The sequence below is a fragment of the Misgurnus anguillicaudatus genome, chromosome 11 (assembly GCF_027580225.2).
Source record: "Misgurnus anguillicaudatus chromosome 11, ASM2758022v2, whole genome shotgun sequence".
Taxonomy (NCBI): domain Eukaryota; kingdom Metazoa; phylum Chordata; class Actinopteri; order Cypriniformes; family Cobitidae; genus Misgurnus; species Misgurnus anguillicaudatus.
This window is the reverse complement of record NC_073347.2, coordinates 11,807,232-11,826,744: the sequence shown is the minus strand read 5'-3', so window position 1 is coordinate 11,826,744 and position 19,513 is coordinate 11,807,232. Positions and strand designations below refer to the sequence as shown.

The following is a 19,513-nucleotide window of genomic DNA, read 5'->3' as shown; positions in this document are numbered from 1 at the left end:
CACGGGGTGGCCACAGGGGTGGCCAGGGACTTGTCCACAGAGGCACGGGCCACCCTTGGCCTCCGTGTAGAACCGCCACTGCATCACTTACTGATCCTAAGGTTGTTACAAACCTTGTGTTCTGATAAACACAAATATATTCCGAGCAATGTTTGTAACCAAACAGTTGTGGAGCTGAGCACCATATTTTTTTAGTCCGTGGTGCTCCTGCATCTACACACAATTGTGGAGCTGAGCACCATAATTTTTCAGTCAGTGGTGCTCCTGCGCACGCACACGCGCACACACACACACACACACACACATAATCATATAGCTTGATTATAAATATGTGTTCAGCACAACAAAAAAAGTGTAAATTAATTTTATCAACTTAAAGGTAAATGATGATATATGTATATATATATATTTTTTTAAATAAACTTTCCCTTTAACAATTACCCTATTTTTCAGACCACTGATGCATTTTTATATATACATTTTATCCACAAACTATACAACAGTACAGACACAAGTATTAATAATAATATTAATATATGTTAAGAATTTAGGACTTTTGTTGACTCATTTTATAACATTTCGCCTCCACATTTCATTGCCTTATGAAAAATACAAAACCTTCCAAAATGTTGATAAAAAAACGTCTAAATTATCACTTAGTAAATACTAAATTCTAATTTCAATGTTTTCGCTATTGTGTTTATCAAGTTTAAAGGCCTTTTCCTACACAGCTCAAACGTTACTAATAAAGTTAGCAGAAGCAGCTGAATTTACAGCACCTTTTGTTAATACGATCAAGTCTCAACCATTATTTCCAATTTTATGCGTTTAATAAAATCAACTTGTAACATACATTAAGGAAAGTAATTAAGTATTCAGAACTGTCCATTTGATATAGCAAAAACTTTATTTTGTGATTTCAAGAAGAAGAAAAAAATCAGTTGTGCAGTATAAGCAAACCCATGAAAGTTCAAGCAACATCAAGTCAAAACTCACAACAAACTGCTTAAAACAGACAATAAAGCTCAAAAGTTTTTAATACATCAGCAGCAAGTTAATGAATGAGCTTATTAAAATCATTCTCAAAGCAAGTTTAACTAAGGAGAAAGTGGAAAAACTAATCAGGAGGCCACTGTGATCCATTTTGTCAACAGAACAGGAAGTAGCAAAGTTCCAAGATGGCTGCTGCCGTTGCATTTGTCATCTCTTTAAATGGCATCTATGTCAAGGTCGTCATCCTCCTCTGCTTTCTCCGGCTTAATGGTCTCCACCTTTAGCTCTCGTGCCGAGGATGAGTACACAACCTAAGGAAGAGGCGAGAGTTGTAAACGGACGAATGTGCATTGAGAGAAGCAAAATATAAGTCTTTGACTTCTCCGTGCTAAAATTAGATGGTGGCTAATGTAATTACATTAATTAGAGTCCCAGCGCTACCGCTGACAACTGCTCTAATTAACAACGGCATCTCTGTGAACTCCTATGTAGGATGCACGTACCTCAACATTTTCATCCTCTTCCTCCTCTTCACTCCCCTCACTCTCCTCCTCTGCCTCCTTCAGCCATTTGACAAAGGGGGCAGCCTTGGCATGGATCTCTTTTGCCAACTCTTTGGAAACGTACTTCTTGGACACCTTAATAAGTAAAACAGCAACGTTTGAGTTATTTGTAGAAGTTGCATTACAGAAAGCCACGTTTGTAATGACTGAGATCCTTATTATGCACACCTTCTCAGCCCATGTGAGGATGACATCCTCATCCAGTAGATCAGAATCATAGAGGTCCTTGAGAATGATGGGCACTCGGGACAGCAGCTGACTCTGATGAAGCTTCACAACACACTCAAAGCCTCCCAGCAGATACTTCTGAGCTTTCTTATCATTGTGGCAAAACTGTAAGAGAAGATAATGTGTCACTTTTGTTGCAGTGATCATATGGCTTTCCTGTAGATTAACTGTGGCGCAAACTATACATCTTTAATACACTATAAGCCACTTTGGATAAAAACCTGGCATGGCCTATGCAGAATACATAAATAATTTCTTTCCACAGCTTTAAATAGCAATCATCTCAGATATAACTAAAATATATAAAAACCCTGTTAACATTTATATTTGGCATAGATCAACACAAAGAAATATCTTGTCTGTCTCAAAGATTAAAGGTGCCTTGTGTAAATTCTAGCTGCATTTAGTGGTGAGGTTGCGAATTGCAACCAACGTCTCCGTCCACGGCTCACTCCTCGCTTTTGAAACACATAGATAAGCTACGGTAGTCGCCACAGGACAAACATGTCATCATCGGAGACAACTTGGTAAAAAAAGTTTGTCTGCTAAGGGCTTCTGTAGAAACATGGTGGCACAAAATGGTGACTTCCATATAAGGGGACCCCCTGTGTATGAAAACGTCTCTAAGGTAATAAAAACATAACGGTTCATTATGAAATGTCTTTATACACCACTAATATTATAGTGATGTACAGTACGTTGCATTTCTGTGAAGAGATCCTTCTAAAAGTTACACACGGTACCTTTAAAAGTCACATATCAATTTAAAACTGGTTGTCACAACGTACCCGTAGGAAATGGCGTTTGTATTTTTTGACCTGGTCTCTGATATTCACATCAAAAAGCAGTTCACTCAAGATAAGCGGCCCCATGGCTCTCACATCCAACCGTTCAGCTTCAGCCAGAATATCCTTATCGGCAGAGTCTATTGTGCCACGTTCCTTCTTTTGCTGATCATAAAAGAGAGAAGAATGTTTAAGTACAAGCAGTCTGTTGGATTCTTGCTTAACCGCATTAATAAGGACAACAAAAAAGCTATTACGCAGGAATATTTACTTTGACAAAGTTGTAGAACATGTTGACCCTCTCCTCTAGGGGTTTCTCCAGGTCCTCGCTGAGGGTCAGGTTCTTAGCATGGTCGCTGATCTCCTCCATGCGTCGCCGCTGGGCCTCTTCAGTGGTTTCCTCTGCCCAGTCATCGTCATCATCTTCGCCGTCCTATACATAAGCACACACATTTCAACGTACTGGTCACAATTGCCATTTAAAATAACAAATCCTATCCGATTCCTTTCACTTACCACAGCATCCGGTGCATCAATGTCGTTATGGTTCCCAGCCTCACCACTTCCCGAGCCATTCTCCTTATCCTTCTTTCTGTTTTTCTTATCTTTCTCCTTTTTCTCTTTCACACAGCTGTTTTCACTCTCTGCATTCAAACAGATCAGCAAAATGTGCAATGTTAATGTTAACAATTTAAGCAGCCTACCTACTTTAACTGAGGTACTGAGGTTCATTTACATTTACAGTCAACAACACTTACCAGGTGGGTTTTTGAGAATGAATGTGCAGAGTTTATGGCGAAGGTCCAGCATTCCCCGATGACCACACGCCTTGCAGGCGCTTCCGATGGTCTGCTTTTTTGCGTTAACATGCTGAAAGACAAACAATGCCTTAATTTAAGTAATAAATGCACCATGTGGGGCATTTCTGAAACCAAGAATAACGTTATAACCTGTTGTGCGTCAACAAAGGTTTCATTTTTCACTTTCAAAAACACCCAAGGTTTAGTAAAGAAAATTCATTGCTCACAACCATGCATGGAAATTGTTAATCCAAAATGAGTCAAGTGTTCTTTGGCAAGTCCAAAGTTCATTATTATTATTGATAGGGCAAGACCAAAAACACTTAAGTGTAGTGAGATACCTTGATTTGATTTTAATACTTAGGTAAATGAAACAGGCAAACGAGAATGTTAACAGCCAATACAAGAACAATTCTGCATCATTCCAAGCATTGATTTGTGACAGCATCTACTTTGAAATATTTTGTCAATAGTAGTGCTTGTGTAGGCGGACACATGGAAAACATGGGGCAAAGTCAAATGTACTGAACCTCAGCATAAATCAACAGACCTTGTACTTGCACCAAAAACATGTTTGAATACTCTCCAAAGTGTTTTTAATACATTTTATTTGACAGATCGCAAAACATGGAGTCTTTCATTTTTAACCACGCATGGACAATCCTTGTCTTTCAACTTACCAGGTCAGTCTCGGGATTGTCACACTCGGAGCACAGCACAAACTTGCGGATGAATATATCCAGCATGTCCTGAAGTTTGTTGGCTTCATGGGATCCGTTTACGATGTAGCGGTCATTCTTTGCGTCAAACTGAGTCTGCGCCCCCAACTCGCAGCCGAAAAACTTAGTTGGGTCTTAAGAATTGACAAAAACAATTCAACAGGATTACAACGACTCCTTTTTACAATGAAAGGCTTTAAATAAAGTCATACATCATAACTGTTTTATCAGATGAAAAGTTTGGTTCCAAAGCGAGATAACTCAAGTTTTCAAATTTTTGGTCAAAACATGTTTATGATCATGATATCATGTTTTAATTGTGCTACTTAGCTGTATTTTTATTTATTTATGAAGGCTTAAGAACAAACCAACTGCAGTTTGATTGATATTAATTGGAATGGACAATCAAAAAAACAAATCCGTTTTGGAACCAAACTCTTCAGATATAACCAATTTCTCCAACAACTTACAGGTTGGTGGCCTATTCAATGCCTTTGCAACATCAACCATGTTGACAATGACCGTCTTGATTCCATTCCCTTTGCCTTCCACCTATTGGATAAATTAAAAGACATATTCTCAGCAGCAGATTATCTTTAATACTTCAGTGATACAAAAACATTAATCTGGCACATGTAACTTAAATATATAGTCTTCAGAAGCAAAAGCACACTCCTTTGGAATGACCAGTACCTTGGCAATCAAACGGGGCATCTTGTAGCGGTAGAACTGGTCCGACACATTGCGATTGACGTTGACAGACATTTTGAGTGAGCAGAAGCACTATCAGCAAGATAAAATGATCTTGAGTGGGATTTTTTGGGAATTTTCTGTCTGGAGAAGAGGGGATGACATAAACAACTGCAAGTGTGCTCGGTCTCTGACATGAAAAAGGTCTTGCCACAGTGGCTGCAAACTCCTTGCTCGTGGACTAGGTTTCCTCCGCTCGCTTTCCAACAGCTGCGCAACAGCTCTGAAAGATGAAGTGAAATTCATTATACTGATGGAGTCACATGACCAAAAGTTAAGGCTTCTGTGGCCCTCACAATCCTTTTATGTATAGAAGAAAGGATTTTAAAGTATCTTTTCTTTGTGGTGTCTGCTAAGGGCAAACAAGCGTCATAAAGTTGCAAACTCATGTAGCAGATCAATAATGGATCAAAGTCCACTATGCGCGTCACCAACTGCGTCAGCAGCTTCCAGTATGACTCAAGCCCAAAACACGTGGTGAAGAAATAAATTTAATCGTAGAAGGCAAGTTAATGGAAAGACTTAAAATTAACTATTTACGGTATCCAAGTAGCGCCATGCGCGTACACCATATGGTCTTTAGACCTATCGCGTGTATATCAAATGAACATTAAGGTAAACCTTTAAGTGTAAAGGAAAGCGACAGGTTTAAAAGCAACGACGAATCTGCTATTTTATTGTACGATTTACACATATATCTATTGAAGTTAACGCCTAAAATATCGCGTCGATCGTCTTGAATCCAAGGTCGACGTACACATGGTTACCCAATGAACCTCAACACACTCCGCTAGATTTAATTACAATGAAATAAACACATACTTATGGCGAATCTTCGCTTACCGTAAATGATTAAAACATTGCCTAACTACACGTTATATGTTTGACAAATCCAGCAAAGTTGTGCGATCGTGGCAGTGGTGCAGAGTGCGTCACGGTTAGCACACAGCGGAGAGCGCAAAGCATCATGACGCCATTTTGTTCTCATCCGTCAAGCTAGATCACACCCAATAGCTAGGGTGTACTAGTTATAAGACCCTCCGAAACGTTCATTTAAACACAAATTTCTCCAAAGCAATATACAAACATTGTGCGTTAATGTATACTCACCGTTTTCGTAAAATAAAGACATAAACACAACGCTAGTCGTCCACCGACGCAGTGAAGGATTGACAGTGGAGAGCCTGGAGATGTTGGGTCGTGATCCAAAGAATGTAACACGACACAACAGTAAAGACAGATTAGACCTGGAAAGTGCTGAGCGATGCAGCCGATCAGGCAGGGGGTATCAGATCTCCGGGGAGAAGCTGAAATGGGAGAAAAAGTGTTACTTTCGTGAAATTTAACTTGGCGAGAAACTTACTGATACTTGAAATGCTACTACTAGCCAATGGCTAACCAGTCTATCGATTCGCCATTAATAGAAGGCAAACTCTCTCTTTTAAGACCTTGCTTTGGGTTATAATAGATACAAGCGCTAAGGATATCTCTGGTATAGAGTCATTAAGTCGAAATTAATGTTTAATATATACAAATAAAATGTCTTACCTCACTCCAGAACCTTCTCGTTCCACACACTGGCAGAATGAGTGTGCCTGTGATGACGGGCGTACCGCGAGTGGAACCCACATTGTCCCACCCACCGCGTTCACTCATTGGATTAAATGCTTTTCTGTATTTAATCAGTAACTCTGACTTGCTGCATTCGACGTCAATCATTATTGTTCCGCCTAGTAATGCTACGTCTACTATGTGCTGTATGCATGAAGCTCACACTGCGCAATGGAGGATTATGTAAACTATAACCTGAAATAAAGTGTTGTGAGATTTTCCTTTTTGATAATTTGTCATTACGTGTAAATCAGATGTACATAGCATCTGTAAATATGCATCCAATAAAATTATTGAGTTCAAATAATATCGGAACCTAAAATGGAGCTAAATGGAATTATCATAGACATAAAACAATAATAAAAAAAATCCATTCCACCATTCCTTCTTCTGACTGGTACTCTGTGGTATTCAATGATTTATCATTATAAAAGCATCCAACTTTTAAGAAAACATTTGCAGTTGTTTTGTAAAATGTCATGCACAATATAAAAATACTCAACTTTTAGAATGACAAAAATGTTATGTTCATGTCTTTAAAAAAAGTAATGTGAGTTACTTTTCAGTTTAATTAATTCGGAAAAAAAATTATTGTACTGATTTAAACTAAACGTAGTCATGTAGAATTACGCACTCTATGTGTGCGCTCCTGAGCGGGAACAGTTTGGGTCAGAAATGGAGATGGCAGGCCAGAGCTTGACATTTTTGCGATGGAAAATGCAATTTCTGAATCCAGAACTTCTTAGTCATTAAAAACACCTGCAAGGCCTAAAAGAGATCAAGCAGTAAGAAAAGTAACGCAAAAGTAACTAAAAACTAACTAAAAGTAACGTAAGTATTACTTTCCATGAAACTTTTTTGGGGAGTAACTTAATATTTTAATGCATTACTTTTAAAAGTAACCTTCCCCAATTCTGTTTTCATTATGCATCAGAGAGTATTATCATTCAGACAGTTTTACCACACCAGAACATTACGTTCTGATAAAAAGTCTTATATATTTGCATTGCAGCATTTACTTTATCAAACTATTACTTGTTTGCATTCACAAACATTTACTATTAACTAGTTTTTGACTGTCCTGTTTGGTTTTGTACTGTATTGCAAACTGGGAGCCGGGAGATGGTGCATTCATTTATCACGAATTCTGTGTAATGAAACCTCAGAAAAATAAGGCTAAACAACAGCAATACGTTGTATAATTTAATATGTTTTGTTTAATAAAAATTGTTCGTTTTAGAATGTTTTCTGTCATACATTTTCTTTTAGGGGGTCGCGAAGGGATGCATCGTACCCAAGGGGGGCCGTACGCTGAACATTTTTTAGAACCACTGCTGTATTGAACCCTTTTAATTTTGTATTACGGATATTGGAAGAACAACTGTATGCACAGCAGACAAAAGTGTAGAAATAATATTTTAGCTTGAATCACCTAGCATTATTCTTTTACAGACAATAGTTTTTCAAATATAATAGTCAAAGTCAAATTGGAGCCATAGCAGACCCTTAATATAGTAAAATTTTATTTAATATTCAAAACAGCAGGCCGGAAATAAATATGTTTAGACTTCTTTGTTTTACAATATGATATCACACATACAGTGTGGAGCAGATGGTAAGATACCCCATTCCTGGTTTTAAAAGTTAAGTTTTTACATTTTTAGCAGGTTAAAATACTACATCTTTTATACACTGTGTTCATAACCAACATATTTTTCAGATGTTTATTGTAGGCTACTTATCAATGTTATGCTACTTTAAACTATTTTTGACATTTTACTTATTTAAATCCATTTTAAATCATGTATAAATCATGTTATCAACTTGCTACTTATTGTTCGTTTGTTTTTTTGCTATAACTGTGTAAAGCACTTTTAAGAATTTGCCTTTGTTTTACCTAATTCATTTTCTGCATTGAAAGCATTTCAACAGCTTTAATGTGACCTACCTTGCATTTATATGCTTCGCATATATTTTATTTTCAGACACTACAATAATTAGATCTTGAAATGTCCCATTTTATATTGTATCTTACAGCATAGTCAACTGGTCTGTTTCTGTGATGTGTGAAAGTTGTTGTGTGTTGGTTTTAAACTATCTTTCATATAACCTACATAACATATCCATGAAGCTTCGAGTAGATTTGTCACAGAACATCAAACCTGCGGTCTAAGAAGAAAGCACCAAACAAGGATAAGCTAAATTCATATTGGATGCTGAAGTATTTATTTATTTATTTTTTGCAGAAATCCCAATAAATGTACCTGGTTTAAACTGTAAAGGTTTTCTATTTGTCTCAGTGAAGACAGAGAAGTTGAGAAGATGCACAGGTTAAATAGGTTTAGGCGAAAAAAACAGCGCAAGGATAAAGACTGTCAGACACCTTTACTGAACAACATAATGCACACAGAAACCACAGACGGTAAGACATTATCTTGTCATTATTCTATAATAGTCATTGAGTGAACTCTTGAAGTCAGCTTCAGTGCATTCAATTTAACTTTTCACTGTCATGTTTTCATGTTTTATTTTTTAAAGAAAAGATATCTGGAGCCCACTGTATGTGTTTATAATCCGATTATGTTGATTATAATGTGGGTGTTTGTATAACCAGGTTGTAGTGTGGAATATTGTCATCATAGTTTGCATTTAAGCAAATTTCATTTTCATAAACAGGAACTTATCTGCTTACAGGAGAACAGCTACCTAACACGGAAAAAACCGAGCAGTCTGATGTTTATCCTGATCTGATCTCTACAGAGTTTGTAGTGAGTGGAGAGAGAGCGCTTGATATTATAAGAGAGACTTTGAGGGTACATTCAAATCCTCAGGACATTCACACTGCGACTGTGATGATAAAAACATGGGGTAAAATTAATGGTGTTAACGTTGACAAAAAAGAAAGCAGCTATCCTCAAGATTGGTTGTGTGAATTTCAACAGTTAATAGATGAGTATATAGAGCGACACTTTCCCATCATGCCTGTAGAGAGCACAACAACACAAAGATCTGAACAGATAGAGAAATTTCTAAGGAGCACTGAGAATATGATGTTTAATGAGATGAATCGATTAACAACTGTACTAAAAGATGCTGGGCTGCTGGGTTACCTGATTCAAAGCTACATCCATCACCTGTTTACTAAGTTGAACCTGCTTGTAAACGGAGATATTTCAGTGAATGAGACCTTCTGTCTTCTGCAATGGGGAAAATGTGTTTTGTTCAGGTAGTGTATGCTGATCATTACTGCTCACATCTCTGTAGATTTCACCAACTGATTGAATAAGTATATACTTGATTATGTTTTAGTCCAGACTTACAGGATGTCTTCAGGGCATGTGACCCTCTGCTGATCTCAGGATGGTTAGAGAGAGCAAAGCAGAAGATCCTGACCATACTGAAAGTAGGACATGTTTGTATGATATTATATGCTCCACGCGTACTCATCTTTCATGCATGAAATAAACTATCAACTGCATTTATGAAGATTTAGGAGTGAATCTCTGTCTCTATTAAACTGCCACAGGATGAAATTTCTAGGGTCTTACAAAATATTCTGGACTATGAGGAGGAATATGATGAAGATAATGAGAGGTCAATGGATGATGAATGGTTCATCAGGGTGCACACGGATGTCACTCAGGTATAGGCTTTAGAGTTAGATAAATAATACGGTTGTAAAATGGTTGTATAAAAGGTTGTAAGATGGATTTAAAGTTTTTTTTTAAAGATAATGCGTGCATTTATACATTATTTGTATTCTTTCTTTACAGTGTTTGATACCTGTTATTCAAAATGCAAACAAATTTAGCCCGACTTTAATGAATTCGGTACAAATTCTCTGTCTTGATGAGCTTTATAGTTTTATTCAGAAGTAAGTTTCTAAATTGTGATTTTCTACAACATGTTTGTTTTTTGTTTCTGTATGCTCTATATATGAACTGATATAAATAAACCTTTGTCTAGGTATGTAAATGGTGAGATGAAACGTCTTGAAAACCTGCAACTCATTAATAAGAAGATTAGTCACAGAACATCCAACCTGCGGGCTAAGAGGAATAAACTTCTTGAAACCCTGCAGCCACTTCAGGCAAACTTTGTTTATCTGTGTAAGACAATCAGCACATGTATGAAACTCAGGTATTATCTATACTGAATAATAAACACATTTATGACTCCACTGTGTAAAATACTTCATACCTGCATTTTGTTTAATAGAAATGCAGCTGTGAAGTTCTACTCTTTACTGCTTGTTTTGATGCCAATTTTTAAAATATTTTCTTCATTTTCCTTTAGATGTCTGGCTGTCAAAATCAGTAATCTGGACGAAAATGAAAGTGTTGATGTCTTAAAACAGTTGGAAGATAATGTTTTATTCCTTGTGCAAAACATGATGAAACACTTGGCAGAAGTATGTAATTTTTCATCATCAGCTCTGTTCATCACCTACATATCAGGATCCTCAGCATTATGACATAAAGATACAGTAACCTACAGTATAATGCTGACACATTGTTTTGCTAACACAGCAGGGAAAATAAGTATTTGACACATCAGAATTTTTATTACGGTAGTAAGGGAATTTCTAAGTGGGCTATTGAGACATAATTTCCACCAGATGTAGCCATCAAGCCAAATATTGAATTCATACAAAGAAATCAGAACATTTAAGTATACAAGTTGAGTCATAATAAATACAGTGAAATAGGGAATAAGTATTAAACACATTTTATTTATCTAGATGCCTGGAAAGACCAGTCTTCTGCATTGCTCAGGAGTGATTCTGGCCCATTCTTCCACACAAATGGTCTTTAAATCTTAAAGGTTCCTTGGGCCTCTTTTATGAACTTTGATCTTCAGTTCTCTCCATAGATTTTCTATGCAACTGGATTTTCTTTCTTGGAAACCACTTCATTGTTTCCTTGGCCTTGTGGGATCATTGTCTTGCTGAAATGTCCACCCTCTTTTCATTTTCAGCTTTCTGGTAGATGGCCGCAGATTTTTATCCAGAATGTCGCGGTACATTTCTCCATTCATCCTGCATTCAATAATATGAAGTCTGCCTTGCTGAAAAGCAGCCCCAAACCATGATGCCCCCACCCAAACTTATCTGTTGATATGGTGTTCTTGGGGTGGTGGGCAGTGCCATTTCTTATCCAAACCTGGTGTGTGGAATGACTGCCAAAAAGTTCAATTTTGCTTTCATATAGTCTCCCAATAATCCACAGGCTTCTCCAAATGCTCTTTTTGCAAACTTTAACTGAGCCTCAACATGCTTTTTGTTCAGCAATGGAGTCTTGCATGGTGAGTGTGCATTGATGCCATGATGGTTCAGTGCATTGCTTATAGTTTTCATTGAAACAACAGTACCTGTTGATGCAAGGTCTTCCTGAAGTTCTGCCCGAGTGGTTCTCGGCTCTTGGAGAACTGTCCTGATTATTCTTTGGACTCCCTGGGACAGGGATCTTAAGTGGAGCACCTGTTTGTGGTCGGTTTATGGTGAAGTGATGCTCTTTACATTTCCGGATGATGGCCCCCACAGTGCTCACAGGAACATTCAGCATTCTGGAAATGTGTCTATAACTATTCCCATCAAAATTCTTTTCAACGATAAGTTTAAGCAGATCTTGAGAGAGTATTTTGCTTTTACCCATCATGAAGTCTCTCCTGTGTGCCTCCTGGATAATGAGAAGCCTTTATAGGCCATCAATTAGGACTAAAGCAGCTGATATCAATTAGTACTGATGGGGGCATGGTTTCTCTCTCAATACTGACAGATTTTAGTGATGATCTGGCTTTCTATGCCATTTTCACCTTGTTCTCTTCATGTATTAAATACTTATTCCCTGTGTCATTCCACTTCACCTACCATGACTCAACTTGTATACTTAAATGTTCTGATTTCTTTGTATGAATTCAATATTTGGCTTGATGACTACATCTGGTGAAAAATTTGTGTCAAAGCCCACTTAGAAATCCCCTTACTGATAAAAATGCTGATGTGTCAAATACTTATGTTCCCTGCTGTATATATGATGTATTGTGTATAGGATTTTGGGGTGGTTTCCCGGACAGGGATTAGCTTAAACCAAGACTAGGCCTTAGTTTAATTACGAAATATAACTACTTTTAACAAAAATGCCTGACTAAAAACATTACTGGTGTGCATTTTAAGGCAAAACAAAGGGCACTGATGTATTTTAAGATATGTCAGTGCAAGTTGTTTTCAGTTTGGACAGCTCTTACATTTATTTTAGTCTAATCCCTTTCCGAGAAACCGCCCCTTTGTGTTTAGGCTTTTTGAAAAAATTTGAAATAATTGTGATTTCTCTTATATATTTTATTACCAGGTGAGTTTAGAAAGTTATTTTGAAAAAAGTGACGAGCATATATATAAACTGACAGAGGAAATTGAAAAGCAGTGTGAATCTCTGCCTCAGACTCAACCAGCAGAGGAGATAAGAACGGTAAGTTATAAACGAAGATTGTATTAAATGTAGCCTAATAATCTCAACCTCAGTGTGTGCCCCTTCTTTCATCGTTCTGTCTGATAGATCATTGCGAATCTAGCGTGCAACTGTGTTTCACGTGTGTATTTGGATTGCTTGATGAAGATCAACTTCAAAAAGTTGCAGAGGAGATGGAAAAATGTTGAAGAAAGGATAAGACAAGATGTTCAAAATTTGCATGAGAAGTTTGCTCAACTGGTAAAAATATATATTTGTGTTTATTAAAGTGTTTATGGCTATGTGTGTTGATAAAAATTATATTCTTTAATACATTCTTAAGAATGTTACGCAATTTATAATCAAAACCCTTTTAGTATGTTCAGCATGCAATATTTAGCATGTAGTATTCCGTATTCATGGTCAATAATGTATTAATCTTTTGTTTCCTGCAGAATGTCGATGATGAACAGAATCAGCTCCTCATGAGAATGACTGAAGTTTTGTTTTATTGTGATGTTGAAACACTGAAGCTTACCTGTGATACTTTGTACCATAACTTTCCAGAAGACAGGTAAACCCAGGCTATAGCGAATAACACCTGACTAGTTTTATGTAAATGTAAATACATTTGACGTCACTCACAATCAACCACCTTTTAGAGTGGCTTATATTAAACACTTTTACAACCAATAAATATATAAACTTATATATCAGCTAGTAGAATAAGGCAGATTTAATGTCAAATAAAATAAATAGGCCTGTTATATGCACAAAATTTTATATGCATAAAAACAACATGCATTTACCTTTGGACATGCAATATACATGTCAATGAAACAATGGCACAGCCTAATTCAAATATTTGAAAAAATTTGTGAGATGTGGGCATTCTCACTCACACTTTAAACATTACAGTCTGTAAGGTTACTATATCGTTTTATAAATCAGTCAATAAGTAGGCTAAATAATCATATGATTACTACTTTATCTGATAAAAGATCAAACTGAATGGACATTTAGCATATTTTATTGACAGGTTCACAAAATAACTTATGATAGTTTGGATAAGAAATTGATGAGGGTCACAGACACATTCCAAATACCAATACCCCATAGGAAATTAAAATTTTATTTGAACTTTGCCAGGCGCCATAATCCAAAAATGGTTACAAAAGCTGTGAAATTTCATAAAGTATACATTTGTGCTTAAAGAGTGCATATTAGTGCCTCAAAGGTGAAACCTAAATGGTGCGTAGGACCTTTTAAAAGCATACACAACACCAGTGGAAATGAAATAGCAAATGGGTAATTGATTTTGTAATTTGAATATAACAGGGTTTTAACTTGTATGACATGGTACAGTACATTTGCAAATGAAAATTCCTTTTGAAATTTGGCAGACATTGTATGCGTTCCTTGAAACTGATGAAACAAATTATATTTGCATTTGAATGTCACGAATTTTACATCTACAATTAGAAAATTTTAAGTGCAAAAGCCACAAAACCCCAAAACCCCAAAAAGCCACTTCAAAAATGAGATTGTGATATTAACTGAATGCTCTCAAATACTGTACTTTAGCTTCAAATCTGCTTAATCCTGACCTCAGGCCATTCAGAAATATCAGTTTGTTGGCAGAATCCATTAAGAGTCTGATAAAAAAATGCTCATCTACAAGAAAACGTCAGACGCACTTGGAGGATTTTACATCTGAACTATTCAATTGTGAATACAATTTGCAGCTAGTTTTAGAAAACAGTCCGTAAAATAGTTTGTGTTTATGAGAAATAAAATCTTTTCAATGTTTTCTAGTGAGCAGTATTTGCCCGGGCTGCTGCGCTGGAAGAGGAGGTTATCAGAACAACAAGTGAAGGAGATTTTGGATGTGGGTCAAATGGGATGTCAAAATTCTGCATGTGACAGCCGTCCCCAACCTCTAATGGACCTTTGCTGTTGCCTAGGTTTTTAATAACTAGACACGTAATAAGCTGTAGTACACTGTACTAGTAGTAGTCAGCTTTTTACAAATGTTGTACACATTTCATGGTATGACTGTTTGACAAACCATGACACAACTGAGTCAACAAAGACAGTCAATTTGTTTTGACATCAACCTAATATACTTTTGTCTCATGTTGTTGGAGTGAGTTTAACCCACCAGGGGGTATTCCAGAAAGCTGGTTATGGGACATACCCAGGTATGTTTGAAATTTAAAATGTATTTATGTATCCCCGTGTGCACCCATTAACTCTTGGGTACCAGTATATAGTTAATTGAACTTACTCTTATCAGGTGTTTTGAATCCAACATGATCAGGGTTAGCAAGTTTTGTTTTAATTAACCAAAAGTTAAGTTTTTTTTTAAGTTGTGCTTATTCTTATCTATCCTTGGTGTATTCAGGAGTAATGTCTGAATTGTAAATTAAAAAACATTCTTTTGAGTCCGACCTTTTTATTGAGTAAAGTCAAGTCACACTTGTTATTATAGTGTTTTATAATGTTATAATTCAGTTTACAAAATGCAAAATTAGGTACTGAATTAGATGAAGTCGCCCCTCCATCTTATTCTTCGTTGGATAACTCAACGTAAGTATCCCCCGGATTCCTCTTGTTTACATTTGGTTTAATTTCCATCCGCAACTTTTGATGCTCAACCTGCCACATATTACATATTTAGAGTAAAACCAATAGAAATGTTAGTTTCAGTGTGGCGTTGGAAGGCCCTTCTCCAAAAAATAGAGAACCAATGTTATGATATGAGGTGGCATGCCAGGGATGGGTATGGCAATCCAGACATACTTCCCCCACAATTTAGTCAAAAAGAACATTGCTTGTGGTGTGGATGGGGTTTTGTGTCCAGACCCAAACAAAAGATGAATGCAATTTTTTTTCCATTTCAGAAGCATATTTGGGTAACACTTTATTTTACGACCCGCAAAGTACCGTGTAATTAAACCGAATTTACAGCGTACCTATTTGTAACAACAGAGTACCTCTACAGTACGTACTTGTAGTTATAAGGGAACAATATTTTAAGTTTGGGGTAATAAGGGGGTAAAAATATATGGAAAACCATTCGCTAAGTATTTCATAACTACAGGGTACCTATTGTAATATTACGTGGTCTATGACTTACGTCTATGGGTAATATGGTCTATGTGTAATATGTTTTTTTTTCATATTTGCTACTTACCTGATGAAGTGTATATTGTATAGCCTACAGTTGATGTCTACAAGCTACGTCGACAAATAAATATAACAGCACAATAAAAATAATAGAAACTTGTACCTCTTTGATCTCTATATGTATACAGGAGTTACCAGGTAACTCTTATATTTGGGGGCTGTAAATTAAAGTGGGGTTTATTCCCCGCTTGTTCTGTGTATGTTCCAGGTAACTCTTACCTTGCGGGCTGTTAATTAAAGTGGCGCTTGTTACAGCCTTGTTCTGTGTATTTACCAGGTAACTCTCATATTTGCGGGCTGTAAACTAAAGTGGTGCTTTGTTCACCTCTTGTTATAAATGTTATAGGGTAAATACCATAAACATACAGAATATTGTTATTTTTATTTTAAAACAACTTATTTCAAAACATCTTTAAAACACTATAATTAAGCCAACACTTAATTTTTATTAACACAAAACTTTTATTTCAAATAAAAAGTCATGACAATTTTTCGTTGTTTTTGCGGCTGGCTTCCTCTGTTGGTGTTCTTGTCCACTTAGATGTTGAGTTGATATCGTCTCACAAATGCTGTTCTGCATTACATATAAAAAACATAAATGAAAGCTTTCAGTAAATGTTTCTTCACTGTGCCTTGACAAAAAACTAAGTTTTCTGAGCCAGTTATTAACTTTAGGCTAATTTATGTGCTAGCTAACCTGCTGCTACTGTTAGCTGGCAACTGTCTTGAAAAACATTGTTTGAAATGCGTGAGTCATGTATTAACAAAACCAGTCACCTAGAAAGTTTTTAAAACCTCTTAAAGAAATTTCACCTCAGGATCGCATTCCAGCAGGCAAACCTCCTGCAGACGGCCGCACGCTCTACACCTGCGCAGTAGCCTACGCATGTAGTCTTCTTTTGTTTTAGCGGGAGCTGATATCTTCTGTTGTTTCATTCTGGTTTGCCATTGCATGAATTATATTTGGCTAAAATACTTGTGTTTAAACATGTTGCAAAGTTTTATTCCACCAATGATAACACCTATTAAAAATAAACAAATAGTTTGCTGCTTTGTGGTCATTATTGTGTCATTTGAAATAAAAGAGTTTCAGAGTTAAAATTGCAAAGCACCACTTCAAATATGTCCGCAAATGTAAGAGTTTCCTGGTAAATAGGGAATAAGTTGCTATTTTTATTGTACTTACCTTAAAAAAAAGATAACCACATTAAATCAGCTGGACTTTTGTTATTAAAAGTAAGTAATATAGACTACTAAAATAAAAGTGATGTGCTGTTATATTTATTTGCCAATGTGCCTCGTAGACATCGACTGTATACAACATTCAGTAGTCAATATGAAAAATTCACAATAAAATCATAAAAAACAACATAATTTCCCCATAGACTTGACTAAGTCATACATACCACGTAATATTACAATATGTACCCTGTAATTGTAAAATACTTAGAGATTAAATTATTTATAATTTTCCATATTCTTACCCCCTTATTACCTCAAACTTAACACATTGTTCCCTTATACCTATAAGTATGTACTGTAGAGGTACTCTGTTATTACCAACAGGTATGCTGTAAATTCTGTTTAATTGCGCGGTACATTGCGGGTCGTAAAATAAAGTGTTACCAACTTTTCAGTCTCAAAGTTTCCCTTAAATAAGTCAAAATAGATTAAATACACACGAACTGCCATTTACATTTGAAACAGCATGCGCCTCCCGCCCAGCTGAACTCGACCAGAACACGCGACCGCGCGTGCACAGCAGAACGGCGGCTGACAGGACGCGAAGTTGTTTCTCTGAACTGAGACCCGTTTAAAATACACAAGAACTTATTTTAGGTGGTTAGGAGTTATGAAAACAACATTTTAACATACTTATTAAGGCTCACAGAATCTCGCCCGACAGTATAAACCGCGTTTTATGCTACACTGACAGGAATGTTCATCTGACAGGAATTTTCGTTTTATCAGGTAAACTACTAACTTCACAACAAATAAATTGATTTTTATGAAAATGTGTAGATATTTTTTAACCTTTATTTATATTATTGTCTTTATTTTAAAGTTTTGTGGGACACGGTGTTTTGGACTGGTGAAGGTTAGCAGCGTTACCCTGGCAACCAGAACATGAAGAGGACCGCAGCTCTCTCTCTCCGTCTGACAAAACTACGCCTGCACAATTCAGAAATGACGTTTTAAATTTAACTTATATGGAGAATCCATTAAAATGTTTATTTTAAAGGTGCAATTTGTAAGATATTTGCAGTAAAATCTCCAAAAACCACTAGGCCAGTGTTATATATTTTGTCCAGCTGATTACTATCAATATCTGTAATGTTTTCTACTACTTGTAAATCGTGAGAAAATTTCCATTCAAAACATTGACACGGGGCAGTGCAGTCTCCTGTCAATGACATTAATATCCATGTGACCCTTTGTCACCGCCTTTACTGACGTAACTAGGGATGTCAATTTATGCAATTTCCCATATTCGATGATCATTTAAATTAACGATCAATCAATCGAATAATCGTTAACAGTAACAGTGCAATAAGCCTTCACTGCAGTGGCATATACTATAGCCAATGACATAAAAGTGTGCATAAAAACGACAGCTTCCTCACGCAAATTAAAAGATTTTATTTTGTCTAAATAACATACTAGTGGGATTGTAAAATGAGTCAATGTATTTGTTGTTTTGATAAAATTATCAATTTAAACTTATCTCGTAATGAAATAATGACTAATAACTCCGCCTCACATGGGCACTCTGCAACAGACGCATGAAAGTCCATGTCAAAAAAACAGTTTTATTATCATCAAGTGTTATTTATCAAGTTGTTTACCTCGCTTTCCGAGTCGTTGATACACTGTTTGTAATTATATCCAAGAAGCACACGAGGGGCACTTTTCTCGTCGTCACCTCAGCTTAGACGTACTTTCAGCAAAGATGCTTATATTACGGAGATACCAACCTTCCATTAGAAAACACGCAGCGCCTCAGCCAGTCAATAATGATGATCAGTGATATATGTTGCGGGCATTCAGGGTGTAACGACAGTCAGTTACAGTTTACATTTGACAGTTTCTTGCCATAATTTAAGATTACATTTTAATCTGTTCATTAAAAACGGCTTCTGGTCTCCTTCTCTGTATATAGCAGCGTTGCTATGCGAATCTTGCAGGCTTCCCCGAAGAGGGTCTTTGCTTTCAGTATCCTAAACGTATTTGCATTTTCTGCGTCGGACCCTGTCAGATCCACTGCGGATGTAATTTCGTTGCGTTGGCAGCCAGCCAGCCTCGTCTCGCATGACGTTAAAAAGCACATGCGTGTGCTTGGCATCGAGCATCGTTGTGATCATAGCTAGTAGTTTAACTTTTGCGCTTGCTTAATTTTTCTTCTCCGACTGTATGTGTTTTGCGCAGGCG

General features: G+C 36.6%; 2 protein-coding genes across 3 annotated transcripts; one reads left to right on the top strand and one right to left on the bottom strand.

Annotated features, from left to right (window-relative positions):
• Positions 1-884: 884 nt before the first annotated feature.
• On the bottom strand, positions 885-6,536 carry LOC129416254 (eukaryotic translation initiation factor 5). Of its 2 annotated transcripts, XM_055170551.2 has the most exons (12): positions 6,387-6,536; positions 5,949-6,145; positions 4,782-5,061; positions 4,559-4,640; positions 4,050-4,222; positions 3,328-3,439; positions 3,086-3,213; positions 2,841-3,002; positions 2,573-2,734; positions 1,725-1,889; positions 1,497-1,631; positions 885-1,304 (listed from the first exon to the last, which is right to left on the bottom strand). In XM_055170551.2, exons 3-12 carry the CDS (start codon positions 4,851-4,853, stop codon positions 1,209-1,211), a joined length of 1,287 nt encoding a protein of 428 aa, XP_055026526.2. In that variant the 5' UTR covers positions 4,854-5,061; positions 5,949-6,145; positions 6,387-6,536; the 3' UTR covers positions 885-1,208. The 2 variants fall into 2 exon arrangements, with proteins under 2 accessions (XP_055026526.2, XP_055026527.2); XM_055170552.2 differs by lacking the exons at positions 5,949-6,145; positions 6,387-6,536 and adding an exon at positions 5,682-5,833.
• Positions 6,537-8,863: 2,327 nt separating this feature from the next.
• On the top strand, positions 8,864-13,463 carry LOC141368793 (uncharacterized). The gene is made up of 8 exons (XM_073873032.1): positions 8,864-9,675; positions 9,759-9,852; positions 9,976-10,092; positions 10,223-10,323; positions 10,416-10,589; positions 10,746-10,860; positions 12,800-12,916; positions 13,004-13,463. Exons 1-8 carry the CDS (start codon positions 9,302-9,304, stop codon positions 13,181-13,183), a joined length of 1,272 nt encoding a protein of 423 aa, XP_073729133.1. The 5' UTR covers positions 8,864-9,301; the 3' UTR covers positions 13,184-13,463.
• The last annotated feature ends 6,050 nt before the right edge of the window (positions 13,464-19,513 follow it).

Coding starts and splice junctions, on each gene's coding strand:
- LOC129416254 (XM_055170551.2), bottom strand. CDS start 4,853: ATGTCTGTCAACGTCAATCGCAATGTGTCGGACCAGTTCTACCGCTAC. Junction 3,214..3,327: donor CATTCTCAAAAACCCACCTG/GTAAGTGTTGTT, acceptor GTTTGAATGCAG/AGAGTGAAAACAGCTGTGTG. Junction 3,003..3,085: donor TTGATGCACCGGATGCTGTG/GTAAGTGAAAGG, acceptor GCTTATGTATAG/GACGGCGAAGATGATGACGA.
- LOC141368793 (XM_073873032.1), top strand. CDS start 9,302: ATGATAAAAACATGGGGTAAAATTAATGGTGTTAACGTTGACAAAAAA. Junction 9,853..9,975: donor AGATCCTGACCATACTGAAA/GTAGGACATGTT, acceptor AAACTGCCACAG/GATGAAATTTCTAGGGTCTT. Junction 10,861..12,799: donor TGATGAAACACTTGGCAGAA/GTATGTAATTTT, acceptor TTTTATTACCAG/GTGAGTTTAGAAAGTTATTT.